The sequence below is a fragment of the Callorhinus ursinus genome, unplaced genomic scaffold (assembly GCF_003265705.2).
Source record: "Callorhinus ursinus isolate GAN/ISIS: 27379988/994484 unplaced genomic scaffold, GSC_fseal_2.0 scaffold2, whole genome shotgun sequence".
In the NCBI taxonomy this organism is placed as follows: domain Eukaryota; kingdom Metazoa; phylum Chordata; class Mammalia; order Carnivora; family Otariidae; genus Callorhinus; species Callorhinus ursinus.
The window spans coordinates 33,970,395-33,993,263 of record NW_027397064.1 but is presented as its reverse complement, the minus strand read 5'-3'; the positions used below and the strand labels follow the sequence as shown (position 1 = coordinate 33,993,263).

Below are 22,869 nucleotides of genomic sequence, written 5' to 3'. Positions count from 1 at the left end.
AGATTGGCTGGACATGAAAAGTTCAATATCTGGTGTTGCCATCGAGAATGTCAATGGCTCAATGTACCATGTGATCCTAATTGCATCTCCCCATTACCATCTCCACAAGGGTAGGTGATAAATCCATTTAAAAGAAAAATTAAGTCCCATTATACTCTCAACCCTTACCAGTAAGATGCTACAGAAAAACAAGCTGATTAGGCTTTAAGGCTAAGGACATTTCTTCCTCCCCTCTTTCTCCTCCTCTTCCTTCTTCTTCTTCCACTAAAAGGGATCATTCTAGGGGACACAAAAATCTGGTGATGGGCATTCCATGATGTCTGGAGGGTCTCGGTGAAGACATGAGTCCATGGGATAGGACTGAGGTACACCTTTGGTTCGTCCTCTATTACCAGTGTCTTCAGGCAAGAAAAAAAGGCACAGATGAGTAAAAAACTGCTATCCCCAGGGAAAGAAAAGAAAAGAACAGAAAACCATTGGGGCTTCCATTTGTTATGTTAGCAGGCAGTCATAAACTACAGACCACAAATCACAATCAAAAGAACTTTGTAAAATTCTGTAACCTTGTAACTTACCAGTGTTTATATTGTGTTACTCTCTGTTTTGTAGCAGTAATTTCCAGCAAAATCTTATTTTTTTAATATGATGGGAGGGGGCATATAATATGTGTATGTTTTTTGGGACAAAGGAGAGAATTGGAGGACCTTTTTCTGGAGGGAGAAACAAAAATCATACGGTGCAGAGCATCTCAACCACTTACTAATTGTTTAACCTTGGGTCTGTTACTTAACAACCTTTGTCTCAGTTTTCTATCTATAAAATGGAAATAATAACAGGACCTACTTCATAAAAATTAGTGAAATAATACATGTAAAGCACTTAGGACAGTGTTTGCATATAATAGGACCTCAGTAAATAGAACTGTTGCACTATCATTTTTTTCTTTACACTGAAATAGGAAAATAGGCTGAATTCCCAGGATTCATGACAAACAGAAAAAGAAAATACAGGAAGGTCATTTAGGACTAATAAGGAGCTCTGAGTCTTAGCAATCATAAAACTATTATAAATTTACTGAACTGGAATTCTAAACTCAACTATACACTCAAGAGCAAAACAAGGACTCAATTGATGCTACTTTAACAAGTGCCCATATCATTAGTACCTGTGGCATTTGAAACACTGTAACCCTACCGTCTTCCATCTTGATCTCCAGCTATTAAAAATAATAGTGTATTCAAAGACTGGACAGCCACTGGTACCCAATGCAAAACATTCAGGAGTCTTGTCAGAATTCCCAGTTTGAAAAATGGTTACTTTGGCAATAATGATCTTAGACATGATAGCTTTGGAGTGGGAGTGAGATGATTTCTGAGTTTTTTTTCCTTGGTGAAGTTTTTCTCTTTTGATTGTAATTTGATTGGTTTTACCAGATGATATACGGATTGGAGAGCACCCTGGCTTGAGAAGTGGGAGGTCCATGATGGCAGCCGTGGCCTTAGGTACCAATCTGAAGACAACATTCTATTTCTAGGGGGTTCTGAGTTCTGTAAAAATGAGGTGAGATTTGGTGGTCATGAATGTCCCTACCACTCTAATATGTTGTGGACCTATAATGGTATACTTATAAAACAGTGAGATTAGTTTTCCTGGCCATCATTACTCTATCATCAGAACAGATTTATATAGCACCTTTCTTTGAAAGTTCCATGCATTCTATACACAATAATTGACAAAAGAGAGAGGAATGTGGTGAATACAAAATGCTTTTGCATTGGCTCTGAGTTCAAATTCAAAATCTCCCACCTTATCAGGGGCTCAATATTGAGCAAATTACTTAATTTCTCTAAGTCTAAATTTGCTCAATCATTAACTATGGTTCACTTTACCTATTTCATAGGGTTGTTCAAGAATTAAACAAGAGAACATAACTCATAGGCTTACCTCCTAATAGGTGCTCAAATAGAAGAGCTTTATTATTCTTGGTGTAGGAAAAGAAACAATGGATTCAAACCTGGAAGGTCTTTCATCAAAGGGAGTGTTTATATGCAGGTTGCATTATGCACATGAATAATGCTCCCCAAATCTGAAAGACTGTTGTCATTTTTTGTCATGTGCTAAAATATTATCAGCAGAGACCCCGGAGGAAGCAACATGACGGTCTTGGTTGAATGAATTAATAGAAGTGCTCACTTCAGCCAGGACTCTTGGGCATTGCTGAATACTTTCACAATGTGTTAGAGTCTGATTATATCATACAACTGACCATTGTATCCACTGTACCGGATATTTTGAGCTTAATGGACACAAACATGTATTGATGAGTAAGTGAACTGTTTCATATTTAAATGATTTTAAAAAATTAAGTTTGTTCCTGATGGGTCTGAAATGGCTAAAAAAATTAATTTTTCATAAATGGGAAGAGGTACATGAGAATACACCCAAAGAGTCTAATTCTAAGCTGTGCATAGTAATAGTGAACAAGTATCCTCTAATCAAAAGGGCTTTACAGATGGACAGTTCCTCCTTGATATAAGGAGACATTAACGATACAACCTATCTTCAGGCTTGACCCAGGGCCATCTTGAAAGGAAGGATACACGTGAACTTCAGAAGAGGGGGTCTGGTTGCTGAGATCAGGCAGGACCACTGCGTTTGAGCTCTCAATTGACAGAGGAAGTCAGGAGCCAAGAGATCAGGGATTACTCTGTCGGCTCTGCGACCTCGCCTGGGTTATTATTTTTGTTGCCCGGGTCAGTTTCCTATGATGATTATCAATAAAAGCTCTAAAGTAATTTTAAAAAATAATGTGCATTCTGGAATCATGGTGGGAAACTGCTTCACACTCTGCAGCCAGACTTGAAGGTGGGGAGGAAGATCACAAAGGATGGAGGAAGTAGGCTGAGTCCTAGAGGCCTCTGTGAGGAGGGACGGAGATAAGCAGGGCCAGAGGAGGGGTTCTGAGAATCCCAGATACAGTGCAGGATCAAGCAAGGGAATTGCTTTCTCTCAGTTTCTAGCAATACAGGTTTTGGGGGTTATTTTCTCCAGGTTTGCAATCTATTTAATCAATCTGTACTCTAGTACATAATAATTCTTTCTTCCAACTTTTTCACAGTGCTTTCTGAAAGAGTTTATTTTCTGGGTTTGGAAAATGCTGCGAAGTCCAGCTCACTAGGAAATAAATTCAACCTGATTACTTAACCAAACTTCCTGAATGGCCAATATATGAACTTATCTCCAACTCAAAAATGAACAGAGCATTGTCTTACCAAATAGCATCATTTCCTGCCTTTGAGAAGAGACTAGAAAGACTTGTGCTGAACCATTTCAGAGCATTTTAGATATGTCTTCAGCTGAAACCTGGAAATCAAAGCAAAAGAGAAGAAAAATAAATATATAAAAACAAAATTTGTGAGCTTTGGGAAACAAGTGGTTTTGGGGAAAAGCTAATTTTCAAAGGTCTCCATCTGCCCCATGGCCACTCCCTTCTCTTTTAGGGCCTTTCCGCCTCTCTTCATTTCAGTTTTGAGTTAGAAATACTGGAACTGATCACTTTTCAGCCTCAATAAGTCCTTGCTAATTATTTTAACATTTCAGGTTCAGGAAACCCAAACCCAGTGTTTGTTAAGTGCTCTTTGCCTTGATTTGTATGCCCTCTTATATTTCAAGGGAAGTTGGGTCCATGTGTTTCTGATTCGTTCTTACTTAACTCATCAAGACATTGTTTCATGAAGGCCATTTGATGTCCAAAGATTCTGCTGAACCTTTTGTTCGTTAAGCCATATAGCCAGTGAAGCAATATGTAGTTTATAACAAAAGAACAGAATTAGGAGATCCAGGAACCAACTATCCTACCTCTGTTCCTCATGTGCTTTCATACAATGATGAATCACTTTTCTAGATATCTGTGTTATCTGTGGAGAAACAACAATGTTTTATGCAAGGTTTAGAGAATTTTATAATAAAATATAATTTTGGAAAGTCTTTGTTAAAAGTAGGTCATGTTATAAACTAATACCAAGCTGAAAGAATGAGTTTTTGCTTGGTGTTGAGGCTGTTATACTAATTTTCCTGGCCAAGTACCACAACTCAAAATTAAAATTTCAAATGGTGATTAGACAAAATATAATGTTTCACCTGAAAGCATAATTCTTATATGGCTTTATACACTGGGAGAATTCGATATTTTCTACTGGTTTCCTTTTTGAGCTAACAATCACACCACCAATCTGTTTAACAATTTGGAGAGAGTTAAGAGGTAGATATTTGCCATAGAGAGACATTCCTGTTTTTGACTCAAAGGCAGAAATTCTCCCAATGTTTTATCTTGGAGTATAGAATACTGAAGTCAAAGTTCCTCTAAATGGAATGGCAACAAATTTAGCAGATATCAACAATAAAATAATTTATTTTTATTCATTCATTCCAGTTTTCCATTGCGTTCATTGTATTACCGTTAACTTGCTGGTCTCTGGGTTCTCAGGTGGCACTCTGATAGTTTGCCAAGCCTCCAGACAAAATAGGATTCAAGAATCAGTTTGACTAGGGTCAAAAGCAGAAATCAAGGGAGTTCTCAATCAAAATGACAAGGGAGTTGCAGGAAACATGTTCAGGCAAACTAACAGGATTTGCCTTTTTGGCTTTTTGCTTCAGGAAGGCATCTAGAAAAGAAGAGAGTGATCACAGCGTTGATGAAGACATTTGAAAATTAGCTTTTTATCAAAAACACTTGTTTCCCAAGCTCAGAAACTTTCTATCTATCTATCTATCTATCTATCTATCTATCTATCTATCTATCTATCTTCTCTGGATCACTTGATCTCCAAGCAGTGGCCTGGTATCAGGTATCAAACATGGCCTAATCACCACGCAGAACAGACTGAGACACATAGGCAGAGGGTCAGTAGACATGTATGTAGTCCCCTTTTCTCCAGCTTCCCAGTAAGAGGAGTAGCTGGACTGGGAATGGCCAGATATACCATGGGTATGCTGCAGGAGAGGCACCTAGCCCCTCTTCTGGTCTTTTTGTAGAGTTCTCATGAAAGCATGTAAGGGAGGTAAAACAATATAAGTTTTGTTACTAGCTGCTTAGGGGACGTACATACCAGTGCTGGATATACCAGTTGTCCAGCACCAATATCCCTTGGAGACCTTGTGGCAAGGTGAAACCAGCCATTGACCCTCCTGCTGAGGTGATAGGTATTAACTAACATCAGCTGGCTCCTGCCAGGCATATTAGAAAGATTCATTGAACAAACCTCTTTGTTTCTCCACAATTGGTAAGCTACCGAAAACTATTAGGAGAGTATCTACTACTTGCCCAGGGACTGGGATAAGGAAATCAAGAGAGGCATAGTAACATTCATATTTGATCCATGGTAGGGGGAGGTGGAACAACTAAAGGCTAGCCTTCCAGGGGTTCACAGTCTAGTGAATGATGTCAGAACAAATACTGACCACACAACATGGACCATGACCTCAGAGAGGTGTGAGTTACAAATGACGTGATAATACTACAGATGACATGGTGATCAACTCTGGAGGCAGAAGGGAGGGGTCTTAGAAGCCTTCCCAAGAAGTATATGCTCATGGGGAGGCAGGCTATGGGTGCAGGTTGAAGGAAGGGCATTCCAGACAGAGGGAACCATATGTAGGCAAGAGCCCTAATTATAGCCAAGCCAAATGAAGTTTGAAGAAATACCTCCCTCCCACAGTTTTATATATTCTGGAGGAGTCAAATCATAAGAAGCTAAAGTCCAACAGAATAACACAGTTTCCAAAAATTTCACAAACAATTACAGAATGCCAGGTCCATTTTGAAAGCCAAGATTCTTTTAGAATCCTCTGGAGTAATGAATTGTCCCTCAAATGTCTTCTGTCCCCTTCTCCTACCTGAGTGGCCTGGTTGATATCCTCTTCCAATTGTTCACGGAGCTGGGCTGATATTAGCTCAACTGCCCTTGCTAGTTGGCTTTATCTTATCTTTTGGTCTGGGTATTATTTTTGTCCCACCTAGAGTACCCAACAACCAAAATACCTTGTATACCCCAAAAGAAGCACAGAACTCCCTCTGGTCGGGTCAAAGAATACAGCTCCTCTAACAAAACTCAAAGTTCTGAAAATAAGAGAATCCTTCTTTTTAAGGTTGACTCTATCTGTTTATAATTCTTCCTGCTTCAGAAGCTGAGAGGCTTTATTCGAGTGGAGTCACAGTGTCATCTCCCATGATCTGGATCACCGGAAAGTTGACATACTAAATTCTTTAAAGCCTTACATGTCTTTGCCCTAAAAAAATGACATTCTGTCTGTATCAGGGGTACTGCTGCACTCCAAACACCTGCTAACGACTTCCACAGTCCCTCGGTGGCCCCTGTCCCTCTCCACCTCCCTTCCTCCTCAGCCAGGCAGTGGATGAAGTGACATTCTCGGTAGCTCAGAAAAGGCTTCAGGGAGTTGTGAATTTTCATATTCATACCTCTCAAGCTGGCACAAGAGTCTTGGCTTTTGCTATTCAATAGGAGAAATGGGAATAAAATTTAGAAGCCCGTAAATAGATTTCTGACTTGTAAATCTTAACATGTTTTGAAAAGCTTGATGCACTGAAGTGGGTGAATCTGGCTGATGTTAATTTAGTGAGAGGGTGTATTTGTTATTGACTGCTGTACAGCAAATCCCCCCAAAATTTAGCAGCGTAAAATAATGATAACCACTTATCTCTCATGCTTCTGTGATTCAAGAATTTGGGAGTGGCTCAGCTGGGTGGTTTGGGGTCTCATGAGGTTATAAGCAAATGGTGTCTGGGCCTGGGGTCATTTTGAAGGCTTTTTCACACACAAGCCTGGTGCCCCAGCTAGGAAGACTCCAAAGCTGATGGCTCAAGCGAGTGGGGCTCCTCGAGGAGGTCTCTCTGCTTGTTTTCTGTATCATGGCAGCTTTAGGGCATCTGAACTTCTCATGTGGCGGCTCAGGCCCTGAGGGGCATATCTGCAAAGAGTACAGAGTAGAGAGAGAAAGCTGTGTCATTGTCCCCAATCCACCTGCAACGGATTGCTGCCCCTCATTCTGTTTGGCAGAACTGACTCACTGAGTTTGGCCCAAGTTTACGGGAAGGGTAATTAGATTCCACCTTTGTATTGCAGAAGTGTCAAAGAATTCGCAGATTTGTTTTAAAACAATCACAAAGGAAGTCAGGAACAGGGGAGTTTCAACTGAAAAGGACATAAATAGAAAAATATAAAGCTCATTTTCATAATTTCCACTGACATTTCTTTGAAATTTGACATGACTCAAATTCAGACTTTTAAAAAATGTCTCGGGATCATTTTTGCCTTTTACCTAGTTTCTAGTTTTCTGTTACATAATTTTATTTTTTCTTAATGACATCAATTTTCTTTTTAATTTAATTGATTAAATTTTGTTTTGTGCCTACTGTATGCTAAGCATGTGCTAATTCAGATACAGATGCAAATTTGTACAGTCCATGCTTTCAAGGAGTTCCCAGTCAAAATTACAATTCCTTCTGACACCTGCAACATTAGAAGCATAAACAAGGCATAGAGATGAAATAGATATGGGAAAGAAAAATCACCTGGTAAATTCGTACCATATATTTTCATTCTACTTCACAGCCTTGCAAAATGAGACTTTCAATTGCATCTGTTTTAAATGGGCCATAAACCCTATTGTTAATATTAATTTGAAGTATTCCCGAAGGTAGTCTTTAGTGCTAAAGCCAGACAATGATTTTCTGAGGTTAAAACACAAAGGTTTAAGCATGGGATTCTCATCTAGGTATAAATTATTGAGATGTCATTTGGTCCAGCCCCATGCATCCAAGCAGATCTCAGCCCAGTCCAAATCTATAGAAATCTATCCTACTGTTTTCAGGATGGTGCTACTAGGAATAGCTCTTGCATCTCATATGGTGAAAGATATTTACTATACTGCAGGAGGCCCTGATGTACCATCAGGTATGCAAGCCCTAAGAGGAAGCCCGTGCAGGAAGAGGAGGGCACGGGAGAGCACCTCGGGAAGGCCGCACTCAGAGGCTGGAAGAAGGAAGAAGTTCACTGAGGAGACAAGAGACTGGCAGTCAGAGTTAGGCAAGTAGAGAGGAAAAGAAGAACCAAGACAGTCCAATGTCATGACAGCTCAAGAGGGGAGACTTTTCTTAAGGAGAGGGGCGACAACCCTGTGAATGAACCATGTAGGTCAAGAAGGATGAAGGCTAAGATCGGTGCTTCTCAAATCACAAAGCAGTTCAAGGAGGTCACTGGTGATCTGCACATCATAGCTTCCATCGAGTGCTGGAAAGGAAAGCTGCTGAGATTGCCCCAGATTACTCAGCACACAATTACCAGACAAGGGGTCCTGTAGTTCTACTGGGATTGCAGCAAATTCCTTGATGCAATTCAACAACTATGCATTTGGGCACCTACTGCATTTCTAGCCACTTTTTAAGTGACTCCACACTCCCCACAAAGAGATTAAATTCCTTAGTCCAGTATTCATTGCTTTCCAATATCACTAAGTCTTGTTTATCAACTACTATGTCCTCACATGCACACTTTACTTTGTCCTACTATGATTATGCTTAAAAAAAAAAAAATCTCATGCCTAAGTGTTTTATTTCTCTCTTGCTGCCGGGGAAGAAGTCCAAAGAGGCTAATTCAGAGATTCACCATGGTAGGGATGTGTTATAGGAAAAAGAGAATGTTTAGATAAAAATTTTAGGCAGAATTCAGGAAAAACGTCATCTGGTTAAAGAACATCAGCTGAGAGGATAGGAGCTAATTTCCCAGAAGAGCTCTTAATTGCATTAAAGTTTATCAGAAAATTGCTTAAGCATTTATCAGGAATGCTAATTTCTTTCCAGAGGAATGTTGGTTGTGAACTGTCTTCCACACAAAATATTTTATCGCACACCAAGTATGGGACAAGCTTCTCTCCCATCTATTTACCCTTCCTTATGAACACTTCATGATTTCTCAACATCAGAACATATTCTGTACCTGCATGAGCAGCCCCACTTCCCGGTCCCTGTCACTTCTTGTTGCTTCCGGCCAAATCAAATGTTCTCTCCTCTTACCATGGACTATTCTAAACTACAGTTCTTTTTTCTATTCTAAACTACAGTTCTTTTATTGCCACCCTTAATTTTTATTGTTGTTGGCTGTATTTATATTTCTTATTTTAACTACAAGAAATTTTATCTTTTCCTCTGTACGTACTCATTAATGTTAAGTAAAGGTAGAATAAAACGTGTCTAATCCATAGTATATAAGATGTTTTATAATGCAATCTTTAATATGTTGTACTTCATGGAAATATTTCACAACCTAATTACTTTATCATTAGTCAGATTAGATTCAGTGGTGAATCCTCAGTACGTGTCTTCTCCCTCATGGTGTAAGATGGATGCTTCATCTTTAGCCATTGCATCCTTACTCTTGCCAGCAGGAAGGGGAAAGGGGAAAATGACATGCCCCTTCTTTGTAAGGACACATTTCAGAAGTTGCACACAATACTGTCAGAATCATTAATGCACTGAAAAGCCAAAGCACATTCGATGACATCCCATTAGTTATAACTTAGTTACATTACAGCACCAACAGCAAGGGAAACTGAGGAATGGGCACAATTTAAAAAATCATGGGTTCCACTACTTAGGAGGAAAAAAGAACAAATGTTGAGGGAGAGCTAAAAGTCTTTCCTTCTATAGCTGGCTAATTCTAATATTTACCAAACCTCATTGGTCAGGAAATTCCTGTTTTAATTTAACTTGTTTTTCCACAATCCCAGCATATTTATTCCTCTTGGGTTCTCAGTAAATACTAAGAGACTCCATTTTTTTTTTTTTTTTTTTTTTTAGTGTAGCAAAATATCAGTTCCAAGCTTTGGGAGAATATATATATTATATATACAACAAAAAGTGTTGGGGATCACTTTTATGTAAAACATCATGGTTCCCAACTTCTTCTGATCATGAACCACAATCAATATATGTTAACCCCCAAAATATATTTACATTCACCTATTAACATATTTACAAATGTACAACTATATTATATAAATTATAAAACATGGACAAAAATTAAAATTGGAAAGATAAGGAATGAATACAAATAAAAGTTCTAATATTTCCTTCCCTCACACCAATGGACTTTCTCAGGCAAACACCAATCTAACAGATGTTAAACATCTTGATTTATGCTCTTCAGCTATCACGCACATTATCATTTCAACTGAGAATTCAACCAAAGCCTAACAGAGAAGACTAGGACAACATGCTAACAATATATGTTGTTATATTGTTATGTCCCACATGGAAAAGAAATAACAATTGTTGAAACTCCCACATTTTGGGTCTGACAAACAAATTAAGCGTCTCGACAAAATGTCTGCATTGAAAAACCCGTTTGGGCTTTTTCACAACATAGTTGACTTTGTTAAAGAGTTCAATGTCTTCTTGTTTATGAAGTTTTAATTTTACTACTATTGAGTTACTCATATGGAATAAACAAGGAACACTGCTGTTCTGCTCATTGTGGTCATGAATTACAGGGCCCTGGAGAAGCATGTTGAGGCACTTTGGAGTCTCGATTTCAGTGTGCTGTGTGTATACTCTGTATGCTTCTATACAACATGAATGTAGCCTTTAAAGTTTTTCAAACGAAGCTATAGTTGAATTTGCTGGACCAGTCATGTTGCATTTCCCTGAGGGCAAACCCCAAGATTGACAGCTCTCCCTTTGTGTTACAGAATAAAACTGAGCAATCAGGACCAAGCAGACCCCTGCCACATAGCTGCTATACTCACTGATATCAATTCCTTAGCCTAATTATCTTGACAAAGTACACTATTCATTTAAATCTTTCATTTTCTGGAACCACAAAAGCAACAGAGACTGCAGGAAAAATGATCACGCCATCTTGGAATTGCTAATATCTAATATGTAGGCTTTTGATCAAAGTCAAGCATGAACCCAATGCCTTAAGAATAAAAAAAATTTTAAATGCAATTTAGAGAAAGTTCAAATATGGCTTTATGAAGAGAGGCTTTAAAGGAGAACATGGCTTAAGAGAGATGGGGACTCTAAAAATGAAATTCTGACACATTATGGTAAGTAAATGCAGAGATAAGGACATCCATAAGACTGCTCAGAGACTCTCTGATGAGTTTAGATTTTGAAAGAATACATACTAAAAATGCAAGGAAGGTCATATAACCAAGGACACAAATTGTGAAATATATAAGAAAATTGTCAGAATCGTTAATGTGCAGATAAGCCAAAGCTTACAAAAGTGACAGAGGCAATAAAACCTATTGTTTCAACTCTGTTTAGATCACAGATGTGACCAAGAAGTAAAATGTACAGTACTGGAGATGACATTATAATGCTGGTAGATGAGAGAAGCATTTCAATCAAGAAATATTATCTTCAAAACTTAGGAATTCCAAAATGGGTTAAAAGGGCACACAAATTTTGAGAAAGAATGGGCTGTGTAAATGAATCCTATACTCCATCTTCAGAGGACTTGCACCTCAGGATTCTAAGGGAACCTCTAGGCATGATTGTGAGGTGACTGAGGGTTATCATTGAATCCAGGAGACCCTGAGATATATCAAGAGACTGGAACAGAACAGATTCACTCTGGATTTTTCAGAAGGTGGGCAATACAGGGGTTGGAGATTCTAGAAACTGTAAATAAGTAGACATGATGTGGTTATCTTGAAAAATCCTGGAGAGGACTATTATTTTTTTTAAGATTTTATTTATTTATTTGAGAGAGAGAATGAGAGAGAGAGAGCACATGAGAGGGGGTAAGGTCAGAGGGAGAAGCAGACTCCCTGCTGAGCAGGGACTCCGATGCGGGACTCGATCCCCGGACTCCAGGATCGTGACCTGAGCTGAAGTCAGTCGCTTAACCAACTGAGCCACCCAGGCACCCCTCCTGGAGAGGACTATTAAACAGGTGGGCTGTTGACCTTACAAAACAAAAGGCTGAACAGGAGGATCTGGCATATATTCAGTGAAAATCCACTCCAAATGGGCTTCATTCCCTTTTTAGTAAAAAAGTAAAAGATGGACAAGTAATGAACATGTACCACAAACATGGCACAGAGGAACACTTATTAGATAGTCTCTTTAAATACCAACATGAGAAGCAACCTTTAAGCCACCTTTATGCCACAAAGGACTTTTTCTTTTTAAAAAATAATTTCTTCTCTAAATATATAAGCAATATTTTTTTAAAGCAGGTGGACATACAGTACTTTCTTGACTCCAAGATGCAATTCATCTTGAGATAATGCATCAATATAAAAACAGCTTTTGGGGTTGAGAAAGGAAATATATTAAATGTATAATTCATCCTAACTTATGAAGCACTAAAATATGAAAAATGCACTTAGCATTGAAGAAACACGCACACACATATTTATAGGATTGAAATCATACATTTTATTCACTTGGTATCAGAGTATAATCTATGACTCTATGCCATTTAAAATTCTATTAACATAATTTCTAGTGAATCGGTAGCACATTATAATTTATTCAGTTATTACTCTATTATTCTGAATTTTTTGTTTTTATATAAATAATTTTGCAATTTTATTATTCAGAAATATTTATCTGCATTTCTGATTATTTCCTTAGGATACATTTCTAGAAGTGAAATTACTGAGTTAGATGTTTTAAAGATTCTTGATACACAGTACCGAAGCAATTCTCTGAAAGCTTGCACCAATTTACATTATCACCAGCAGTGGTTTGAGAAAAAACCCATTTTCCCACGATTCAAAATGATCTTTACTTTTCAAATTCTTTGTTGATTTGGTAGGCAACATCATTTGACCAAGCAAATGATTTTATTTGGTTTGGATTTTATTGACTAGAGCGACGTGGAGTATTTTCCCATACAAATATTTGTGTTTCTTCTGTGAATTGTCTGTTATTGGCTTTTATTCATTTTTCTAGTGGAAATTTATTATTTTCCTTCTCAATTATGTGGCCTTTGTATGTCAAAGATATTAACTGTTTTCTGTTTGATTTGTTGTAATTTATGTTTTTGTAGTAAACATTCGTATCATTTTGTTTTAAATCTGCCTGTTCTTTATTTTAAACTCATCCTAAAGAATATATGCTTTTTCACTGGAAAGCTTACAAAGCTTACTTCAATTGTTATATCTGATATTTGACTTTACCTCTAGTATTTTGTTTATTCCTTTTGTTTCTGAGTAATGTCTTGCTGTTTATTTTGTGTGTGCCTGTGTTTTGGTCTATGATTGGTGTTTTGATTGCTTTTATCTTCCACAGTGATTTGGAGCACAGACATCTTATTTTTTTTTATCTTACTTGTGATTGCTGCTAACTTTTTCAAATCATATGTGCACCTATATTTCACAAAATACCAAATTCAAACAAAACCTTTGATTTTCATTATGTGATATTAGGAATTTGGTATTTTTATATTCTCCCTATCTCTTACCTCCTTCACTTTCTGGCCTTTATGATATACTCTGGGATTTAGATCTAGATCATTACTACTAAATTATTGATTTTCCATTTTGTAACTTTTTAAAATATTTTTTATATTTCCTTTCAAAGGAATCATTTTATTTTTGCATTCAATTCTGTACAAATGTAACACTGATTATTTTTACTTAAATGTATGTTTATTTGGTTTCATTGCTCACACTCTGCAGCAGTCATTTTATATTAGAACTTTAATGTTTCTGGGTCCTGGATATTTTATGTAATTATCAGACAGCTAGGTTTTGAAAGACCAGAACAATAGACTGACCAGATAAAATTTAACAATGAAGATGGAAAAGCAAGGAAGGAGGGGTCCTTGACTGGTAATAATTGTAATGAAAAAGACCAGGAAATTTGAGTTGTTATAATCTCAATGTGAGCAAACCATGTAAATGATGGTTTAAGAAGCAAATGCAAATACAATTGTCATGCTAATAAGCATAAGTCATAGGACAAAATGGTAGTAATTCCACTTTACTAATTATAAGCCAGACAGTTTTTGGCTGTGGTACTCAGGTCAGTTCTGAGCCATATTAACATTTAAATCTAGCAAGCGTCCAGAAGGGCAATTAAAAGAGAGAAGAGTCTGGAAATCACGTCGTATAAAGATTGGTTGAGGGAACTTGGGGCTTTAAACTGGGAAATATGGGATTTAGGAGCCTGTAGTACTCATGTATTTAAAGGGCCATGATAGGTAACAAAGACTCACTGATCCTGGAGGCAGACATAGGAGAATGAGTCAAGTTTTAGAGGAGAAGATTTTGACACAATAGGAGGAAATTTCCCAACAGTACGAGCTGTCCAAAATTGGCACGTGCTGCCTGACACACTACCAGGCTTCCCATCCCCTTACAGGATGGAGGGCATCTGTTGAAGATGGTATATAACTTTTTTGATATTGGCAAAGAAATGATTGGTTAGAAATGTTCTTGGGACAAATCTATGATTGTGTGTGATCTCCCAGCTTTCCCCTCCCTGCTACACAACCTTCCCCCTCCCCCACTCCCAACCTTGCTTTCACCTGCTCCTTCTCTCCCTTCCTTCGTCTGTTTTTGCTGGGTAAGCCCCTGGGCTTGTTGTCCAGAGATACCAGGTCTGGAGAAAGGGAAGGTAAGTAGGGAACACTCTTGCTTGCCAGCTTAGTTTCTAGAATCACTTGGTTACTGAGAATATAGGAAAAGCGTGATTAATATTTTTAAAAGGGTTACTTGATTCTTTTAAAAAGTTAAAGGGAAGGAATGCTGTGAGATAAGAAAGGCTGAGCTTTCGCTCTGGATGTTTGCAGGTTTTGGAGTGTGAGAGGCTCCGAATGTCTGCATGATATTGCAGAGCAGGAGAGAAGAAAGGCCGTATGAACAAGTTCAGAAGGCCACTGTCCTAAAGTAAATAATATTCCCTGCCTGAACTGGCTTGAGACAAGAGTCTTACGGGACAAACAAAAGATAAGAAGAATCTAGAAGAGTTTCTGGATCCTATTTACATAGGCAAGTCACAGACTCTCAGTGAGAGGGAACAGGATTTTAAATAAGATTCCCTTCTCCCACTTGAAATATCATGCAGATGGTTATATATGGTGGCTAGTATTAATTGTGGTAAATTGTGTAGGGTTGGCATTTCATAATGTGAATTCACTCATTCTCTATTAACTATTCCCTGCTTTCATAAAATCTAAGTATGAACTCCTCATGTGAATGTGTGTGTGTGTGTGTGTGTGTATGTGTGCATGTGCGTATTACTCCCCAATCACAATCAAAATCATGTTGCCCAAATTGGGCAAAAAGAGAAAAGCAACTTTCTTCTTCAAATACTGCTGATGGCTGTCATAATGTTTAGTTTTATGTGTCAACCTGGTTGGGACATAGTGCCCAGATTTGTGTCCAAACATTATTCTGGGTTTTTCTGTGAGGGTATTCTTGGATGAGATGAACATTTAAATCCGTGGGCTTTGAGTACAGCAGATTGCTCTCCCTACTGTGGGTGGCCTCATCTAAACAGTTGAAGGCCTGAATAGAACAATAAATGGACCCCCTCCCCGCCAAGCAGGAAAGAATTCTACCAACAGACAACCTTCGAACTTGAACTGCAACATCAGCTCTTCCCCCGTTTCCAGGCCCCCGGCCCACCCTGCAGATTTTGGACTTGCTGGCCTCCATAATTATGTGAGCCAATTCTTTAAACATTTTTCTCTATACACACACACATCCTATTGGTTCTATTTCTGTGGAGAACCTTGGCTAATATAGGTATGTTATACATTGTGGCTATAAAAAGACACTCTGCATTTGAAAGATCAGATTACATGAACCCACAACTCTGGTTCCGCTCTGAGATTTGACTTTCTAACAGACTCCAGATTCCACATAAAATTGTATTGTATCATTTACCAGACACAGTTTTGTATGGACAGGGTTGTAGCTCACCAAAACTTTGAAAATATCTTAATCTATTTACAAATAGATTAGGCAAAAATATTCAGGAAGGCATTGTTTAATTGAGTGATGATAATCAAGGCATATGTATACTGGCAAAAAATGTGAGTAAATTCTTGGGTTAAAACAAAACTGGCAGCATATAATAGATTACTCATTGTCCTGTGCAGACCTTCCAGTAAGAGAACACCTACCTAAAATGGATTACTTATCATCAAAAGCTACAGTGAGAATTCTTCTGTAGGGAGTATATTGTAGGTTCTTTTCAGAACATGGAAAAAATAATCTGTCCTCCAGGAATTCATATTCAAGACAGATTATTCAATCAATGACATCATTTAGGTACTCCATTTTGCAACTGTAAGGAAAGGACACATTTTTTTTTTTTCAAAGACCAAAGACCCTTTCATCTTTCCTCCCACTATACAACTCCATTTAGGTCTGAAGTTTTGAATCCAAAACTACATGAGCTTTTAAGACTTAGATCTGATTCATCACAATCCCTTCCAAGAAGAATTATCTTTCAGTTTCTTCCAAATTAAAACAGCAATAGAATGCCATTCCATAAAAAGCACAATGATATTATATAAATTGGGAATAATGTACTAAAATAGAGTTTGTATTTGGATGAAGTTGCTAAAATAAAGAGCAAATGAAAGGCCTTGGCTCACTGCTTATACAAGCTAGAAGGACAATAAATGGTAAAGTCTTTTCTTGCTATTCAAATATTCCTATTTCCTATTAAATTGAAGTTCAAATCCAGTGTATCACTCTGGGGTATATTAAAATTTAAATTTCCTAGGCTTGTTTTGAACACCCCAGTGACAATCTCATGTGACGGAGACTTCCATGTAAGTGAGAAGTTGGTTAAGTGTCCTGAAAGACCCTACCTGAATCTGATACTCTTGAGCTTTCTTCTGGAAGGTCTGCAATTGGCTGGTGGAAGGATGGAGTGGCCCATTCACATTCTTGACAGTACTTCCCTTTGATCCTCAATGTATTTCTGTATGCATAGACCCTTACAGTAATACCTGACTGAAGCATTAAGACTTTCAATTCCCTGTGGAAATCATAATCCTCTGTCTTTTGTCTTAGAGCTCACAAACTGTCTTACAGCAGTTTGCCCAGGGATATATGGCAGCCAGTAGTCACAATGTTTGAAAAGCAAGAGGACTGAGAAGTATTCAGTTTGTGCATCTGACGATCTGGTATCTGTTCTCTCTTGTAGGTGCCCAGAGGGCAAGGTCTATGCCCACTTTAATAGTATAATCCATAGTATAGGGGCAGTGGCCTATGAATGCTTCATAAACACTATCAGGTAAAGTGATGATGGGTAACTGTCGCTGATGTTGTTATCACTTGCCAAAGAATGAAACTACATTTATACTTTCAGTAATTACCTCCTATGCCAAATTGCTCCCATATGGACCCAAACATTGCCACATTAGGCTGGATTCACATGATAGCAGTGATTACCTAATTATTCTACTGTGAGCAGAGGCCAGTTTGCAAAAGAGGCAACTTTCACAACTCATTAGACAAACCTTTGGTCTGCTCAGGGCATGATCATCACCCAGTAAGTTGAGAATGAGGTGGGAGTGGGACGCAGCAATTTTTACTGCAGACAGATGGCGCTGTAAACTGCCCTGCTTTCCAGAGCTATGGCACCGAAAGTCCCACATCTTTTTGATAAAGCAGTTATCACGCTAACCACCTCCAGTATGTAACCTTAAATAAGGTCTACACAAACATGTACCACGTCAATAGCATTTTTTACTGAATTCTGCACAACTTCATAGAAAGACTCTGAACGTATGGATGGGGATAAGGCAGCTATTGCCACAGACTCAGGGACACCCAGCAGGCCAGAGCCCTACCCTCCTTTCCCCAGTTAATACTGGTGATTTCCAAATTCTCTGGATTAATTACCCACAATGTGGAATAAGAACATTTTTATTGGGTCTCAGGTTAGGTGTCGATTTAGTTGACAGGGGAAGGAGCGGTTAGGAGGAGGGCAGATTTGGGAGAATATCAAAGTCACTTTAATCTTTAAGGAATATTTCACTTTTAAGCATGAGGATACATATAATTTCTTTCTAAAAGTTATTAATTCAGTAAAGAACAACTTTTGAGAAAATGTATATACTTTCTAAAAATGTGGCAATAAGACAGGTGGCACATATAGGAATAGATTTAAACTCTAAAAGATGGTTATACTTAAGCTTCTCCACAAACAGACAAAGGTTTCTGTGGTTTTCTTTTTTCCATTGAGTCTGTAATCTTTTATGATGATCACTTCATTAAAATTTACCACATGCTGACTTGTATTTCCTCTGTGGAGTTGGTGCTTCTTCCATATTGATATTGTTTTCCCTTTCTCCAGACGATCCTGATTTGACTAAAATAATGTGCAGTTGAAATAATGTGCAGTCAAAATAATAACCTAAAAATGGAAAACCTTTTATTCCAGAATGTGATATAATCAGCTTCAGTAATCTATAATGGAAACACTAATACAAAGAGAAACACCAACCTAAAGGCCTGTAAGCATAGGAAATATTCAGTGGTGACCACCATTTTTGTAACTTGGCAAGAATACAACTCAGGTGATAGGATTTTGAAATAGAGCCTTAGACTGGATAATAGTATCTTTGTCCAGATACTGTGCTACCTCAAGAACCCCCTAGGACACCCTCCTCCCCAATATACACGTACATCAGCTTTCTATCTTTACTTCAGGCCACCTATCCATTCTACATTATATTCATTTGATGTACAGATTTTCCTGAGCCTAAAGTCTCCCAGAATTTACAGGTAGCTCCTTTCTTACTATGTGGCTGATCAGGGTTCGAGTCTTCTATAACTCCAATGTGCTTATGCATGCATATATAAGGAGAAAATTAAAGCAAATCTCTAAGTAATCCAGTTAAGTTGCAATCAATCAATATAAATTCAGTCAGTAAGTGTTTTTAAAATACTATATTCCTAATCCAATTTTGCAGGAATACAGAACCCAATTTCTGGAACTAAGAGCTTTTAATATTAGCCAGGTGCATAAGGCAACCTCACAAACATAAAAGTGACAATAAAACAACTTTTATTAAAATATAGTGTAGTAGAAGTTCAAAGAAAGAAGAGCTACTACATGAAAGATAAACCAACTGGAGCAATCAAAGGCTCTCCTTGACCTGGCGGGTTTGTGGAAAGCTCTAGGCTCCTAGTCACTTCATATGTGAGAAAGATCTGACTGAAGTCTTAGTCTGCAGCATAAACAGTTATGAAACATAAATTCTACATTTTACTTAGTAGATCATTGGGAAAACTTCAGTTAATAACTGAAAACTAATGTGGGGCATGCCAGAATAGCTGGAGAAGTACCCCCAAACTCACTGCCAACCCCAGAAGGAAGCCAGTGGACTATCTCCACCATTCATCGTGAGTGTGAACAGAGATTTGATCACGTTGGTAAAAACCAATTGGTTTTCTAGAAGGAAACCTCTGGTAGTCAAATTTATTATTCTTTGTCATGCACTATGAATAAAATGATACTCATATCACTGCATGGTTCAAATTATTTCCTGGCGTGCTGTTGAGCTTGGGAACTCAGTGATCCCAGTTTTAAAGTAATTCTTGGGGGTGAGGGGTAAAAGGAATTGGCGCTGCACAGTGAAGCATTTCATCACCTAAGCTCCCTTACCTCTCACCCCCCCCCAAAAAAACTTTATATTTTGGGTACAAAAATTCTATTACTTTAGCCTGAGATTGAGTTTCATCATTCCATAGGTTCAGTTAACACACTCCAAATAAAAGAATACAAACAGACATTTGATAAGCTATCTACCATGTATGGCGTTCATGCCAGTTGATTAGAAGAATATAATCTGAAATGATTGACACTTCTTTGACGATACTAATTTATTACCCGCCAAGCTGCAAGGTATGCTTTTGATATACAGAGGTGAAATAACATTGGAATAAAACTAACTCTAAGTTAAAACAGGAGTCATGCTGTTCCAAATAGATCCCAGATGACTACGAAAAAGTTATTTGTCTGGAGAATAATAATTAGATAAGTAATACATGTTATATAGACGACAAACTTCAATGCAGTATACCATGTAAGTGCTCCTACCCTCTTAAAATAAAAAACAACACTGGGTGCCTGGGTGGCTCAGTTGGTTGAGCGCCTGCCTTCGGCTTGGGTCATGATCCGGGAGTCCCGGGATCGAGTCCCACATCGGGCTCCCTGCTCAGCGGGGAGTCGGCTTCTCCCTCTGACCCTCTTCCCTCTCGTGCTCTCTATCTCTCATTCTCTCTCTCTCAAATAAATAAATAAAATCTTAAAAAAAAACAACAACACTGAACCCAAGAACTCAAATGGAATACAAATTTGGAATTATAAATTTGGAGAGCATAGTTTCAGACCCATACATTAGAGGAAATGTGTTATAATTGGTTCACTTTGGGTTAAATGGCTGATATTTTCAACATATGAAACCTGTTATTTTGTAGCTGAGGTTTATCCTGCTTTACTATAGCTTCACAAACTTTCCATTTTAAATTCTAGAACTTCCATGCTAATTATAAACTTTTATCTTTAAAAGTGGTGTTGCCTTTTAATCATTTGCTGTAGTTGAACCTTACAGAAGATGGTACTGTTCTTCATCTTGACCAAGAAAGATTTTATTCGTCTAGCAGAAGCTCAAGGTCTTATTAATATTCTAGGAAGTCTTGGTCAAAGGCAGAATTTAATGCAAAGCAAAATGTTTAAACACAAGAAGGTAGACTTACAACATACAAATGTTTGTCTATGTTAGCAAAAGAAATAAAAGTTCTTATTTTTTTTAACCTGTGGAATATACTGAGTGCTATTTCTCCCTATATCAAAATTAGTCACAGCTGGGTTGGCTCAGGTAATGACTAAAGCTGTAGTCAGCTCTTGGTGAGCCAGTTAGCATGATTCTCTTCTCTGTGGTCTCCAGCTGGGCTCTAAGCTTGAAAATCTGTGCCCCTGGAGATGGAGGGTAGAGTGGTGAATGCAGATCCATCTCCAGAGGGGCCTAGACTACTCAGTATATATGGCCCAGGGATAGTTGTTCAGTGGACTGAACCTCAAGTGATAAAGAGACACAGGAGTGGATGGGCTGTGGCAGACTACATTAACGCTGGTCATTAAGTACCAGCCCGTGTAAACAGCAACGATAATAATAACTATGGCTTATTTAGTGCTGCTAAGGACCAGGCATTGTGCCCTGTACTTCCTCCCTCTGCGTGATGTGTTTTTGTCTACGTTTTACAGAGGCTCAAAGAGTCTATATAATTTATGCAGTAACAGTGATGGACCCGTGATTTAGAGCAGGCATGTCTCATCCCAAAGCCCAAGCTTACAATCCAGAGGTTTTCAAACATTGATCTGTAGACCAAGAAGATCAGAGTCACCTAAGAAGTTTCTTATAAGCATATTACCTAGCCACAAAAGCCAAAGAATTTGATTCCGTGAATCTAGGGGCAGCCTGGGAGTTTGGTGTCTCTCTCTCTCTCTTTTTTTTTTTCCTAACTATTCTCTAAGGGATCCTGACCCTGACCCACACTTGAAAACCATTGCTCTAATCCGTGCCTCCCAATCTTATTCATATCAAGTCGCATTAATAACAATACTACCTGTATGGTTTACAGGGAGTAGTGGACAAAACTGCTCTCAGACAGAAGTGATGGGTGTGGATCTAGTCAGTGCTGATCCTACCCAGGCCTGAGGAGTCAAAATTCCAGCACACAGGTAAGCCAGTCCCAGAACACTAGTGGGATTGGTGGTGCCTCAGTTAGGATTCCCCCATCTAAAACCCAAAGCCAGGCTGTGAGAGTTCTGCACTGCTCAGTGGTTTGATACCATTATCTAGAGAAACACTTGTATGAGAAACCAAAAGAACCAAACTCCTGAAATGGATTCACAGTTTCCAAGTCTCCAACCTACTCTCCAGGAAAGGCCGTTGTACTGAGAGGTATATTACTCACTGGTCCCAGTCTCGACTGAGAAACGAATTACCTTTTGGGCAAAACATAAGGAACTCAGGCTTAGAAGTGGGAAGTTGGAGAAGAGAAGGGAGAGAATTTTTCTTCACTTGTTCCATGAAGGTGATTTTTCTAATTTGATAATAAAAATAATTAGCCATAAGCTAGCAAATAAATACTCAACAGATGGATAGGTTTAACTTGTCTCTAATGTTTAGGCAGGATGGTGCAAGAGTCTACCTAAAGGTACTCTCATGCAACTTTACTCAGAGATTTTAAATCTGGGTTTGCATTCTGACACCAGCTTTATGACGTTGAGCAAAAGATGTAACCTCTCTAACCTAATCATATGCACCTCCTGTGACAACTAAATGAGATAGTATGTGGCACAGCAAGCATCCTTTAAAAACTGATTATCCCAACCACATTCATTGTGAATGCGTGGTAACCTGCATAGTGACATGGGCACGAAGGATCCCCCCATCTCTCTGTATTGCTAGGATCGCGCTGGCAGCAATTAGCTGTGGCTGGTTTCTTCTGTTCTGAAGAATGAGGGGCCACCCTGGTGCGAGCCATACCACCGTACCACCATCCATGAAGTGCCCAAGCTGAAATCTGAGAGTCACCATGATTCCTACTGCCTAGACATGCTAGAAGTCTTTCAGTTCCACTATTGCAGCATTATGTACAATAGCCAAGCTATGGAAGCAACCTAAGTACCCACTGATAGATGAATGGATAAAGAAGATACTACACACACACATACACACAATGGATGGTGGGTGAAATAGATAAAGGGGATTATGAGGCAGAAATTTACAGTTAAATAAATAGGTCACAGGGATAAAAAAATAAAGCATAGGCAATATAGCCAATAATATTGTATAG

At 38.4% G+C, this 22,869-nt stretch overlaps 1 protein-coding gene across 1 annotated transcript in view; it reads right to left on the bottom strand.

Moving 5' to 3' along the window:
• Positions 1-6,293: 6,293 nt before the first annotated feature.
• Positions 6,294-22,869, bottom strand: part of FTCDNL1 (formiminotransferase cyclodeaminase N-terminal like) — a 144,355-nt gene continuing 127,779 nt past the window's right edge. Inside the window, 1 exon segment of the mRNA XM_073880592.1 lies at positions 6,294-6,987. Within this exon segment, the coding sequence (XP_073736693.1) occupies positions 6,968-6,987 (20 nt within the window). The 3' untranslated portion in view covers positions 6,294-6,967.